Source organism: Triticum urartu, chromosome 7 (assembly GCF_003073215.2).
Source record: "Triticum urartu cultivar G1812 chromosome 7, Tu2.1, whole genome shotgun sequence".
In the NCBI taxonomy this organism is placed as follows: domain Eukaryota; kingdom Viridiplantae; phylum Streptophyta; class Magnoliopsida; order Poales; family Poaceae; genus Triticum; species Triticum urartu.
Window position 1 is genome coordinate 660,555,253 of NC_053028.1, and position 13,814 is coordinate 660,569,066.

The window sequence follows — 13,814 nt, forward strand, 5'->3', positions numbered from 1 at the left end:
CATGTCCTCATACACATCAGCAGAACGACACTGTTGAGCGCAAGCATCGACATGTAGTTGAGACCAGACTCACACTCCTAGCTCACGCTTCTGTACCCTTTCGCTTTTGGAGCGATGCCTTTGCTACAACATGTTTTCTTATTAACTGACTACCTACGCATGTCCTTAATATGAAAACTCCTATTGAGCTCCTTTTACATGAAACTCCTGACTATAGCTTCTTTAAGGTGTTCGGGTGTGCATGTTGGCCCCATCTTCGTCCATATAATCATAGAAAGCTTGAATTTCGGTCTAAGAAATGTGTGTTTCTGGGTTATAGTTCTCTTCATAAAGGCTACAAGTGCCTTCATGTGCCAACAAATCGTGTCTACATATCCCAGGATGTTGTCTTTGATGAGAACGTCTTCCCCTTTTCCGCCATGCCGCAGCAACCCGCCACACCTCCATCTATGCATTCATCTCCTATTATGCTTGGCCAATTTGAAGATGTTGCATATTCGCCTGTGTTGTTACCTAACCATGGTGCAGGTATTGGACGTGGTGCTCGCCTGGAACTACTTCTAGATGCAACTCATGTGACGCATGTTGATCGGTCGGTGCACGTGCATGCACCGACTCCCGTCGTCGACCCCGTCTCTGGAGCCACGCCCGCCCATGCAACTGGACCGGCCCTGGCCTCCGTACCTGGGCCGGTGTCAGCCGAGGCCCGGCCCACACCAGACGAGGCACGGCCCACATCTCCGATGGCCTCACCTGGGCGGCTCGAGCAATCCTTGTCATCGTCTCCACGCCCGGCCTCGCCTCCTTCATCGCCTCCGTCGCCCGCCCGTATGTCCCTGCCGCCCCTCTCACCTGGGTCGGCCAGGCCTACCATGGCCTCGCCTGAACTCTCGCCTGTGTTGGGGAACGTAGCATAATTTTAAAATTTTCTACGCATCACCAAGATCAATCTATGGAGTCATCTAGCAACGAGGGAGAGAGGAGTGCATCTACATACCCTTGTAGATTGCGCGCGGAAGCGTTCAAGAGAACGGGGTTGATGGAGTTGTACTCGTCGTGATCCAAATCACCGATGACCTAGCGCCGAACGGACGGCACCTCCGCATTCAACACACGTATGGTTGGGAAGACGTCTCCTCCAACATGATCCAGCAAGGGGGAAGGAGAGGTTGATGAAGATCCAGCAGCACGACGGCGTGGTGGTGGAAGCAACGGTGATCTCGGCAGGGCTTCGCCAAGCACAGGGAGAGGGAGGAGTGTCACGAGAGGGAGAGGGAGAGGCCAGGGGCTAGGGTGCGGCTGCCCTCCCTCCCCCCACTATATATAGGGTCCCTAGGGGAGCGCCGGCCCTAGGAGATCCAATCTCCAAGGGGGGCGCCGGCCAAGGGGGTGGCTTGCCCCCCAAGCCAAGTGGGGCGCCCCCCACCCTTAGGGTTTCCAACCCTAGTTGCAGGGGAAGGCCCAAGGGGGGCGCACCAGCCCACTAGGGCTGGTTCCCCTCCCACTTCAGCCCATGCGGCCCTCCGGGATAGGTGGCCCCACCCGGTGGACCCCTGGGACCCTTCCGGTGGTCCCGGTACAATACCGAGTGCCCCGAAACTTTCCCGATGGCCGAAACTTGACTTCCTATACATAAATCTTCACCTTCGGACCTTTTCGGAACTCCTTGTGACATTTGGGATCTCATCCGGGACTCCGAACAACTTTCGGGTTACCATATACTAATATCTCAACAACCCTAGCGTCACCGAACCTTAAGTGTGTAGACCCTACGGGTTCGGGAGACACGCAGACATGACCGAGACGACTATCCGGTCAATAACCAATAGCGGGATCTGGATACCCATGTTGGCTCCCACATGCTCCTCGATGATCTCATCGGATGAACCATGATGTCGAGGATTCAATCAATCCATATACAATTCCCTTTGTCAATCGGTACGTTACTTGCCCGAGACTCGATCATCGGTATCCCAATACCTCGTTCAATCTCGTTACCGGCAAGTCACTTTACTCGTACCGTAATGCATGATCCCGTGATCAACCACTTGGTCACATTGAGCTCATTATGATGATGCATTACCAAGTGGGCCCAGAGATACCTCTCCGTCATACGGAGTGACAAATCCCAGTCTCGATTCGTGCCAACCCAACAAACACTTTCGGAGATACCTGTAGTGTACCTTTATAGTCACCCAGTTACGTTGTGACGTTTGCCACACCCAAAGCACTCCTACGGTATCCGGGAGTTGCACAATCTCATGGTCTAAGGAAATGATACTTGACATTCGGAAAAGCTATAGCAAACGAACTACACGATCTTTGAGCTATGCTTAGGATTGGGTCTTGTCCATTACATCATTCTCCTAATGATGTGATCCCGTTATCAATGACATCCAATGTCCATAGTCAGGAAACCATGACTATCTTTTGATCAACGAGCAAGTCAACTAGAGGCTCACTAGGGACGTGTTGTGGTCTATGTATTCACACATGTATTATGATTTTCGGATAACACAATTATAGCATGAACAATAGACAATTATCATGAACAAAGAAATATAATAATAACCATTTTATTATTGCCTCTAGGGCATATTTCCAACAGTCTCCCACTTGCACTAGAGTCAATAGGCTAGTTACATTGTGATGAATCGAACACCCATGCAGTTCTGGTGTTGATCATGTTTTGCTCTAGGGAGAGGTTTAGTCAACGGATCTGCCACATTCAGGTCCATATGTACTGTACTAATATCTATGTCTCCATTTTGAACACTTTCACGAATGGAGTTGAAGCGACGCTTGATATGCCTGGTCTTCCTGTGAAACCTGGGCTCCTTGGCAAGGGCAATAGCTCCAGTGTTGTCACAGAAGAGAGTCATCGGGCCCGACGCATTGGGTATGACTCCTAGGTCGGTAATGAACTCCTTCACCCAGATTGCTTCTTGTGCTGCCTCCGAGGCTGCCATGTACTCCGCTTCACATGTAGATCCCGCCACAACGCTTCGCTTGCAACTGCACCAGCTTACTGCCCCACCATTCAAAATATACATGTATCCGGTTTGTGACTTAGAGTCATCCAGATCTGTGTCGAAGCTAGCATCGACGTAACCCTTTACAACGAGCTCTTCGTCACCTCCATAAACGAGAAACATATCCATAGTCCTTTTCAGGTACTTCAGGATATTCTTGACCGCTGTCCAGTGTTCCATGCCGGGATTACTTTGGTACCTTCCTACCAAAATTATGGCAAGGTTTACATCAGGTCTAGTACACAGCATGGCATACATGATAGACCCTATGGCCGAGGCATAGGGGACGACACTCATCTTTTCTCTATCTTCTACTGTGGTCGGGCATTGAGCCGTGCTCAATCTTGTACCTTGCAATACAGGCAAGAACCCCTTCTTTGACTGATCCATTTTGAACTTCTTCAATATCTTGTCAAGGTACGTACTCTGTGAAAGACCAATGAGGCGTCTCGATCTATCTCTATAGATCTTGATGCCTAATATATAAGCAGCTTCTCAGAGATCCTTCATTGAAAAACACTTGTTCAAGTAGGCTTTTATGCTTTCCAAGAATTCTATATCATTTCCCATCAATAGTATGTCATCCACATACAATATGAGAAATGCTACAGAGCTCCCACTCACTTTCTTGTAAATGCAGGCTTCTCCATAAGTCTGCATAAACCAAACGCTTTGATCATCTCATCAAAACGAATGTTCCAACTCCGAGATGCTTGCACCAGCCCATAAATCGAGCGTTGGAGCTTGCACACCTTGTCAGCATTCTTAGGATCGACAAAACCATCTGGGTGCATCATATACAATTCTTCCTTAAGGAAACCATTAAGGAATGCCGTTTTGACGTCCATTTGCCATATCTCATAATCATAGAATGCAGCAATTGCTAACATGATTCGGACGGACTTCAGCTTTGCTACGGGTGAAAAATTCTCATCGTAGTCAACCCCTTGAACTTGTCGATAACCGTTAGCGACAAGCCGAGCTTTATAGATGGTTACATTACCATCCGCGTCTGTCTTCTTCTTAAAGATCCATTTATTTCCGATGGCTCGCCGATCAACGGGCAAGTCAGTCAAAGTCCATACTTCGTTTTCATACATGGATCCTATCTCGGATTTCATGGCTTCCAGCCATTTGTCAGAATCCGGGCCTGCCATCGCTTCTTCATAGTTCGAAGGTTCACCGTTGTCTAACAACATGATTTCCAAGATAGGGTTGCCGTACCACTCTGGTGCGGAATGTGTCCTCGTGGACCTACGAACTTCAGTAGCAACTTGATCTGAAGTTTCATGATCATCATCATTAACTTCCTCTCTAGTTGGTGTAGGCACCTCACGAACATTTTCTTGAGCTGCGCCACTTACCGGTTCAAGAGGTAATACTTCATCAAGTTCTACTTTCCTCCCACTTATTTCTTACGAGAGAAACTCTTTCTCTAGAAAGGACCCATTCTTGGCAACAAAGATCTTGCCTTCGGATCTGAGGTAGAAGGTATACCCAATAGTTTCTTTAGGGTATCCTATGAAGACGCATTTTTCCGATTTGGGTTCGAGCTTTTCATGTTGAAGTTTCTTGACATAAGCATCGCATCCCCAAACTTTTAGAAATGACAGCTTAGGTTTCTTCCCAAACCATAATTCATACGGTGTCGTCTCAACGGATTTCGCGGAGCCCTATTTAAAGTGAATGCGGCAGTCTCTAAAGCATAGCCCCAAAATGACGGTGGTAGATCGGTAAGAGACATCATAGATCGCACCATATCCAATAGAGTGTGATTATGACGTTCGGACACACCATTTCGCTGAGGTGTTCCAGGCGGCGTGAGTTGTGAAACTATTCCACATTTTCTTAAGTGCGTGCCAAATTCGTGACTCAAGTATTCTCCCCCACGATCTGATCGCGAGAACTTGATTTTCCTGTCACGTTGATTCTCAACCTCACTCTGAAATTCCTTGAACTTTTCAAAGGTCTCAGACTTGTGTTTCATTAAGTAGAGATACCCATATCTACTCAAGTCATCAGTGAGGGTGAGAACATAACGATAGCCACCGCGAGCCTCAACACTCATTGGACCGCACACATCAGTATGTATGATTTCCAATAAGTTGGCTGCTCGCTCCATTGTTCCTGAGAACGAAGTCTTGGTCATTTTACCCATGAGGCATGGTTCGCACGTGTCAAATGATTCGTAATCAAGAGACTCCAAAATTCCATTGGCATGGAGCTTCTTCATGCGTTTGACACCTATGTGACCAAGGCGGCAGTGCCACAAGTATGTGGGACTATCGTTATCAACCTTACATCTTTTGGTGTTCACACTATGAATATGTGTAACATTACACTCGAGATTCATTAAGAATAAACCATTCACCAGCGGAGCATGACCATAAAACATATCTCTCATATAAATAGAACAACAATTATTCTCGGATTTAAATGAGTAGCCATCACGAATTAAACGAGATCCTGATACAATGTTCATGCTCAAAGCTGGCACTAAATAACAATTATTGAGGCTTAAAACTAATCCCGTAGGTAAATGTAGAGGTAGCGTGCCGACGGCGATCACATCGACCTTGGAACCATTCCCGACGCGCATCGTCACCTCGTCCTTCACTAGTCTCCGCTTATTCCGCAGCTCCTGCTTTGAGTTACAAATGTGAGCAACTGCACCGATATCAAATACCCAGGAGCTACTACGAGTACTGGTAAGGTACACATCAATTACATGTATATCACATATACCTTTAGTGTTGCTGGCCTTCTTGTCCGCTAAGTATTTGGGGCAGTTCCGCTTCCAGTGACCACTTCCCTTGCAATAAAAACACTCAGCCTCGGGCTTGGGTCCATTCTTTGGCTTCTTCCCGGCAGCTTGCTTACCGGGTGTGGCAACTCCCTTTATGTCCTTCTTGAAGTTCTTCTTACCCTTGCCTTTCTTGAACTTAGTGGTTTTATTCACCATCAACACTTGATGTTCCTTGTTTATTTCCACCTCCGCTGATTTCAGTGTTGAATATACCTCAGGAATGGTCTTTTCCATCCCCTGCAAATTGAAGTTCATCACAAAGCTCTTGTAGCTTGGTGGAAGCGACTGAAGGATTCTGTCAATGACCGCGTCATCCGGGAGATTAACTCCCAGCTGAGTCAAGCGGTTATGCAACCCAGACATTTTGAGTATGTGCTCACTGACAGAACTATTTTCCTCCATCTAACAGCTGAAGAACTTGTCGGATACTTCATATCTCTCGACCCGGGCATGAGCTTGGAAAACCATTTTCAGCTCTTCGAACATCTCATATGCTCCGTGTCTCTCAAAACGCTTTTGGAGCCCCGGTTCTAAGCTGTAAAGCATGCCACACTGGACGAGGGAGTAATCATCAGCACGTGACTGCCAAGCCTTCATAACGTCTTGGTTCTCTGGGATGGGTGCGTCACCTAGCGGTGCTTCTAGGACATAATCTTTCTTGGCAGCTATGAGGATGATCCTCAGGTTCCGGACCCAGTCCATATAGTTGCTGCCATCATCTTTCAGCTTGGTTTTCTCTAGGAACGCGTTGAAGTTGAGGGCAACATTAGCATGGGCCATTTGATCTACAAGACATAGTGTAAAGATTTTAGACTAAGTTCATGATAATTAAGTTCATCTAATCAAATTATTCAATGAACTCCCACTCAGATAGACATCCCTCTAGTCATCTAAGTGAAACATGATCCGAGTTGACTAGGCCGTGTCCGATCATCACGTGAGACGGACTAGTCAACATCGGTGAACATCTTCATGTTGATCGTATCTTCTATACGACTCATGGTCGACCTTTCGGTCTTCTGTGTTCCGAGGCCATGTCTGTACATGCTAGGCTCGTCATGTCAACCTAAGTGTATTGCGTGTGTAAATCTGGCTTACACCTATTGTATTCAAATGTTAGAGTCTATCACACCCGATCATCACTTGGTGCTTCGAAACAACGAACCTTCGCAACGGTGCATAGTTAGGGGGAACACTTTCTTGAAATTATTACGAGGGATCATCTTATTTAAGCTACCGTCGTTCTAAGCAAATAAGATGTAGAACATGATAAACATCACATGCAATCAAATAGTGACATGATATGGCCAATATCGTTTGCTCCTTTTGATCTCCATCTTCGGGGCTTCATGATCATCGTTGTCACCGGCATGACACCATGATCTCCATCATCATGATCTCCATCATCGTGTCTTCTTGAAGTTGTCTCGTCGACTATTACTTCTACTACTACGGCTAATGCTTTAGCAATAAAGTAAAGTAATTACATGACGTTTATGTTGACACGCAGGTCATAAATAAATTAAGAAAACTCCTATGGCTCCTGCCGGTTGTCATACTCATTGACATGCAAGTCATGATTTCTATTACAAGAACATGATCAATCTCATACATCACATATATCATTCATCACATCCTTTTGGCCATATCACATGACACGGCACATGCTGCAAAAACAAGTTAGACGTCCTCTAATTGTTGTTGCAAGTTTTTACGTGGCTGCTATAGGTTTATAGCAAGAACGTTTCTTACCAACGCCAAAACCACAACGTGATATGCCAATTTCTATTTACCCTTCATAAGGACCCTTTTCATCGAATCCGATCCGACTAAAGTGGGAGAGACAGACACCCGCCAGCCACCTTATGCAACTAGTGCATGTCAATCGGTGGAACCAGTCTCACGTTAGCGTACGTGTAAGGTCGGTCCGGGCCGCTTCATCCCACGATGCCGCCGAATCAACATAAGACTAGTAACGGCAGGCAAATTGACAATATCGACGCCCACAACTGCTTTGTGTTCTACTCGTGCATAGAAACTACGCATAGACCTAGCTCATGATGCCACTATTAGGGAATGTAGCAGAATTTTAAAATTTTCTACGCATCACCAAGATCAATCTATGGAGTCATCTAGCAACGAGGGAGAGGGGAGTGCATCTACATACCCTTGTAGATCGCGCGCGGAAGCGTTCTAGAGAACGGGGTTGATGGAGTCGTACTCGTCGTGATCCAAATCACCGATGACCTAGCGTCGAACGGACGGCACCTCTGCGTTCAACACACGTACGGTTGGGAAGACGTCTCCTCCAAATTGATCCAGCAAGGGGGAAGGAGAGGTTGATGAAGATCCAGCAGCATGACGGCGTGGTGGTGGAAGCAACGGTGATCTCGGCAGGGCTTCGCCAAGCACATGGAGAGGGAGGAGTGTCACGGGAGGGAGAGGGTGAGGCCAGGGGCTAGGGTGCGGCTGCCCTCCCTCCCCCACTATATATAGGGTCCCTAGGGGGGGGCGCCGGCCCTAGGAGATCCAATCTCCAAGGGGGGCGGCGGCCAAGGGGGTGGCTTGCCCCCCAGGCCAAGTGGGGCGCCCCCCACCCCTCGGGTTTCCAACCCTAGGCGCAGGGGAAGGCCCAAGGGGGGCGCACCAGCCCACTAGGGCTGGTTCCCCTCCCACTTCAGCCCATGGGGCCCTCCGGGATAGGTGGCCCCACCCGGTGGACCCCCGGGACCCTTCCGGTGGTCCCGGTACAATATCGAGTGCCCCCGAAACTTTCCCGATGGCCGAAACTTGACTTCCTATATATAAATCTTCACCTCCGGACCATTCTGGAACTCCTCGTGACGTCCGGGATCTCATCCGGGACTCCGAACAACTTTCGGGTTACCATATACTAATATCTCAACAACCCTAGCGTCACCGAACCTAAGTGTGTAGACCCTACGGGTTAGGGAGACACGCAGACATGACCGAGACGACTATCCGGTCAATAACCAACAGCGGGATCTGGATACCCATGTTGGCTCCCACATGCTCCTCGATGATCTCATCGGATGAACCACGATGTCCAGTGTCGGTGTCAAAACCGGCGGATCTCGGGTAGGGGGTCCCGAACTGTGCGTCTAGGCCGGATTGTAACAGGAGGCAGGGGACACGAAGTTTTACCCAGGTTCGGGCCCTCTTGATGGAGGTAAAACCCTACGTCCTGCTTGATTAATATTGATGATATGGGTAGTACAAGAGTAGATATACCACGAGATCGGAGAGGCTAAACCCTAGAAGCTAGCCTGTGGTATGATTGTTGTTCTGTATCTTGTCCTACGGACTAAAATCCTCTGGTTTATATAGACACCGGAGAGGGTTAGGGTTACACAAAGTCGGTTACAATGGTAGGAGATCTACATATCCGTATCGCCAAGCTTGCCTTCCACGCTAAGGAAAGTCCCTTCCGGACACGGGACGAAGTCTTCAATCTTGTATCTTCATAGTCCATGAGTCCGGCTGAAGGTATAGTCTGGCCATCCGGACACCCCCTAATCCAGGACTCCCTCAGTAGCCCCTGAACCAGGCTTCAATGACGACGAGTCCGGCGCGCAAATTGTCTTCGGCATTGCAAGGCGGGTTCCTCCTCCAAGTACTTTATAGAAGATTTTGAACACAAATATAGTGTCCGGCTCTGCAAAATAAGTTTCCACATATTGCCATAGAGAATAATATTTACACAAGTCTAATCTGCTGACGTACTCCGTAGTGTGACACACCACGGCCAAGCCTTTATCCGAGTCGTTTCATTATCCCACCTCAGCGCGTCATGCGAGGCGGTTTCCTTGGCACGTCTTGTTAAAGCAGAGATCGTGTCCCCTTATTCCGGGATTCTCATCAATACGGGCGTGGGTAACCCAACCGCTTCTAGGACTCCTAGATTATAGGCAAGTCCAAACGGACAGAGAGAGGACGCTTGATATTCACCCTCTTTATAAAGGGACAAGGCTTTTATTTTTCCCTCCCGTGCTCAATCGAATCCTTCCCCCACCTCAAGCTCAAACGCCCAAAGCTCAGGTCAGGTGCTCCGAACCTTCAGTCATGTCCGGATCTAGCCTTCAAGGCCGATGGGTGCCTTCCTCCATCACGGAAGAAGACATCAAAAAGTTGAGGGAGGCCAGATATCTGACCGCCGAGATCTTGCATCGGCTGCCTCCTCAAGGGAAGGCCGTCCCCACCCCCGAACCCAACGAAAACGTCGTGTTCATTTCCCACTTCCTCCGAGGTCTAGGCCTTGCTCTGGATCCTTCCGTCAGGGGTTTGATGTTTTATTATGGGATAGACTTCCATGATCTAGCTCCGGACTCCTTTCTTCATATCACGACATTTATTGTCGTGTGCGAGGCCTTCGTCCGGGTTAGCCCTCACTTTGGCCTATGGCTCAAGACCTTTGAAGTAAAGCCAAAGATGATCGAGGGGCAACATGCAGCATGTGGAGGTGCCTCAATACGCAAGATGACGGGAGCTCCATGGCCCAAAGGTTCCATCCCAGAGGTGTCTGAATTGTGGCAATAGGAGTGGTTCTACATCACGGCTCCTAGAAGTGCCAAGTGGGCGGCCGCCCCTGTTTTCCGCTCAGGCCCTCCACCACAACTGATGTCATGGATCAGTAGAGGTCTGAGCTGGGGTCCAGCCAAGGACGTGCCTATACTGCAAAGCCGCATTCGAGATCTCTTTAATGGAGATTTCAGTTTGGTTGCGGTAATACAAGTTATGCTGGTTCGTCAAGTCCAACCTTGCAAACGCCGGCCTCTTCGCCTGTGGGAGTTCAATCCCGAGGGACCGCGTGCCATTCAAAATTTTCTCGGCCTGACGCACGAGGAGATGTACAAGTCATTCTTCGGACCTCAGGTGGAGTGTCCGGAAATCACCGAGGACGTGGGCCTGAGTAGTAACCGCGCTGCCGAACAGGTAAGGCATCTTCCGGCCGAACATACTATCTCTCCTTTGTTACGAAGTTATTTCTGAGAGTTTGCTTTTTGACCAGGACTGGCTAACAACGGCGAAGTTGATTCGGTGTTCGGCCCCCCTCCCTGAGGGTTTGGAAAATCCGGTATTGGAAAAGATGTTCCAGACCGCACCTTGCCCGGAGCCCTTGAAGGAAGATACTGTGGAGGATATTACGGGTGGACGTGGGCCCCCAACGCTGCCCATTCTAACCGAGGGAGCGAGCGTCTCCATGAAGGAAGACGACCAGAAGAGGAAAAGGACTGCGCCCGAGGATTCGGAAGCCGAAGCTTCCAAACGGGAGAAGAAGTCTCCCACAGAGGGTCCTACCTTGGGGGGCGCTGTTGCCGCACAAAGTCCGCGGGGAGATCAATTCTCCCGCGAGTCGTAAGTGACCTGAAATACTTTAATAGTACAGATATGCCATCTTTTTCTTCTGAGAAAATAACCACCGCATATATCTTTGCAGTTCGGGCCTTAGCCCCTCTCAAATGAGCTCGTCTTCGGGGGATCTTCTTCCAGAGATGATGGAGAGCGAAACGCCTCCTCCGGACTCCTCCGCTCCGGAAGCGGGCGACCCTGAAGTGTCGTCGCAGAGGGCCTCTCCGAGTCCGGTGAGGCCGGAAGATAATCCCATTGACCCCCAAAGCTCCCAGTGCCCGGCTCCCGAAGAGAGCAAACAAAAGAGTCCGGCACCGTCTAGTGTGCGATCGGATGTTCTGAGGGAATTGATGGGGCGAGTGGCCATCTCAGATGAACACCGTGTGCTGATGAATACGGTGCTGGAGAGAATATCGTCTGCCGAAAGCGGATTGCATGAAGCTTTTATGAGTCTACTGACAGGCTTTAAGGTACGTAAAAGAATGTATGATAGTCCTGCACATGCTAGGTGTGCCCTGTGTAGATACTAGCCCCTGAGACTCTGGTTGTCGTCGGAAACAACGACGAACAGAGGATCATATTCCCAGGTAATAACCATACTGCCTCTATGTGCAGGTGATGGAAGCTTCGGTGGCTAGCCGGACTAGCGAGTTTGCCCATTTAGAACGGCAGTTGGATGCGGCAGACGCCAAAATCGAGCTTGTTAACAAAAGGATTGACGAGGCACAGGGTAAGTGTCATTATCTAGTAAATGCCACATAGGAAGAGCAGCATGATGCCAGTATCTTTAATATGTTGTGAGTGCAGATGGAGCTGCCACTGTTGAAGCCTTGTGGGCCGAACTTGCCCGAGTCAAGGACCAAGCGAGGTTGGGTAATGCGGCTGCCTTGAAGGCGGACGAAGAGTTGCAAGCCGAGAAGGCCGCGCATGGCGAGAGCTGAGACAAGATGGCCAAGATGGCCATAGAATTAAAAGTCGCCGCCGACCGTTGCCGGGTTCTTGAAAAGGAAAACCAAGCGAAGGCATCGGACCTTGAGAAGGCTGCTGCGACGAGAAAAGACCTCTGCTCTGCTATGAGGGCAAAGAAGGAGGATCTGCGGGAAGCCGGGGATATTGTAGCTGGGAAATCCTTTATGTTGCGGAGGAAGTTCGGAGATCCATGGTATGCCCCTCTAGATCGGCTGTGGAGTTCGGAGGATGTATATATGGATTTGGCGGCGAGAGCTGCCGATGCGGCCAAGTATTTCCAGGGTCAGACGGACCGTGAAGTAGACCAGCTATTTTGGAGACAATTCCATTCTCTCGAGCGTCCACTTTCATTGACTGACCAATTAGCCGAATGGGCCGAACTAAATAGGTTGTCCGGACTCTCCATGAGGTCTGTTGTGGATCAGCTATGGCCGAAAAGGTCAAAACCGAACAGCTATTTCAGCTTGGTGCAGCAGTTCCTTGACATGGTGCCGCGCATTAATGCAATGAAGAGGTCGGCGTGCATAGAGGGCGCACGGATGGCTTTTGCCCGTGTTAAAGCATACTGGGCGGAGATGGATGTTACCACTATTGCAGCGCGGGATTCGGCCATAGGTCGAAGGGCTGCTGAGCACTACTTTGAAGAAGTTCTTGAGGTTGCTCGTTTGATAGAGACCCAGTGCTCAAAAAATATTATGTTTGAGTGATATGTAATCTCATTGTAAGCGAAATGCTTTTATAAATTTTTATAAGGCTATTTTTATACTTTTGCCTGAAAGTAATATGATGCCTCCTCGGCAGCCATTTATGTATACATGTGTATAACCTGAAAGATTGCAGCCGTCGGCTTCAACCCTCATGCATATAATGCGGAGGTGCTCGCAAAAACATGCGTTCACACTTAACCCAACGTCTTGGTCCTATTAAGGAGGTGATAGCGGAGCGAGCGAGGCAACCGGACTATAATGCTTTAGCACTTTCACTTAGCCATAGGAGTTTGACAGTGGGGCTACTAAATAGCCCTTGGTGGCTCCGCACTTTCCCGATCCCGGGGTGCGTACATGCCTGGCCGGAAAACGGCCCTTCGTTAAGGCGGAGGAATCCTAACATTCCAATAGGTCATCGAGTGGTTGACCAGTCTCACGCTATATCATGACAGTCAGTTTTCGGCTTTCTCTACAGAGGTGCTTGTCTGGATGAACCAGGGCACAATCGTAGTAGTTCTCCTGGTGCTACCTTAGCCGGTAAAGTGGAACATAAGGCTCCAAAACACAGGAGCCGGGCAAACCCAACATTTGACCAAAGACAATGATTCGGAGCTGATGCATATAAGGCCAAACTCGCGACGCCGAACACTCCCTAAGGTAGTCGGTCTTAGTGGTATAAACCGGGCCTAAATAATGGCCTTTGTAAGAAGCCCCTTGTGTCCAGGTACGTGCATTGTTCTGGCGTGGCCACATGCCAAGACGTCAGCATCCTTCTCAATGGTGGATATGTATCAACAAGAGACAGTAAAAAAGGTTTACGCAGGGTCTTAATCTAAAAGGAATCCTTGGAGCGGGTCCCTGCTGCATGTCTGCGCCTGTGTCTCCGTTGTGCCGTATCCTAGACGGGTGTAGCACGATGATCGTCTATAA

The 13,814-nt window shown here is 49.1% G+C and overlaps 1 protein-coding gene across 1 annotated transcript in view; it reads right to left on the reverse strand.

The window, feature by feature from the left end:
* Nucleotides 1-13,814, reverse strand: part of LOC125519326 (anthocyanin 3'-O-beta-glucosyltransferase-like) — a 49,792-nt gene that overhangs the window by 18,604 nt on the left and 17,374 nt on the right. The window contains exon 3 of the mRNA XM_048684169.1: nt 10,616-10,638. Coding sequence (XP_048540126.1) covers nt 10,616-10,638 — 23 coding nt within the window. The remainder of the gene's footprint in view (nt 1-10,615; nt 10,639-13,814) is intronic.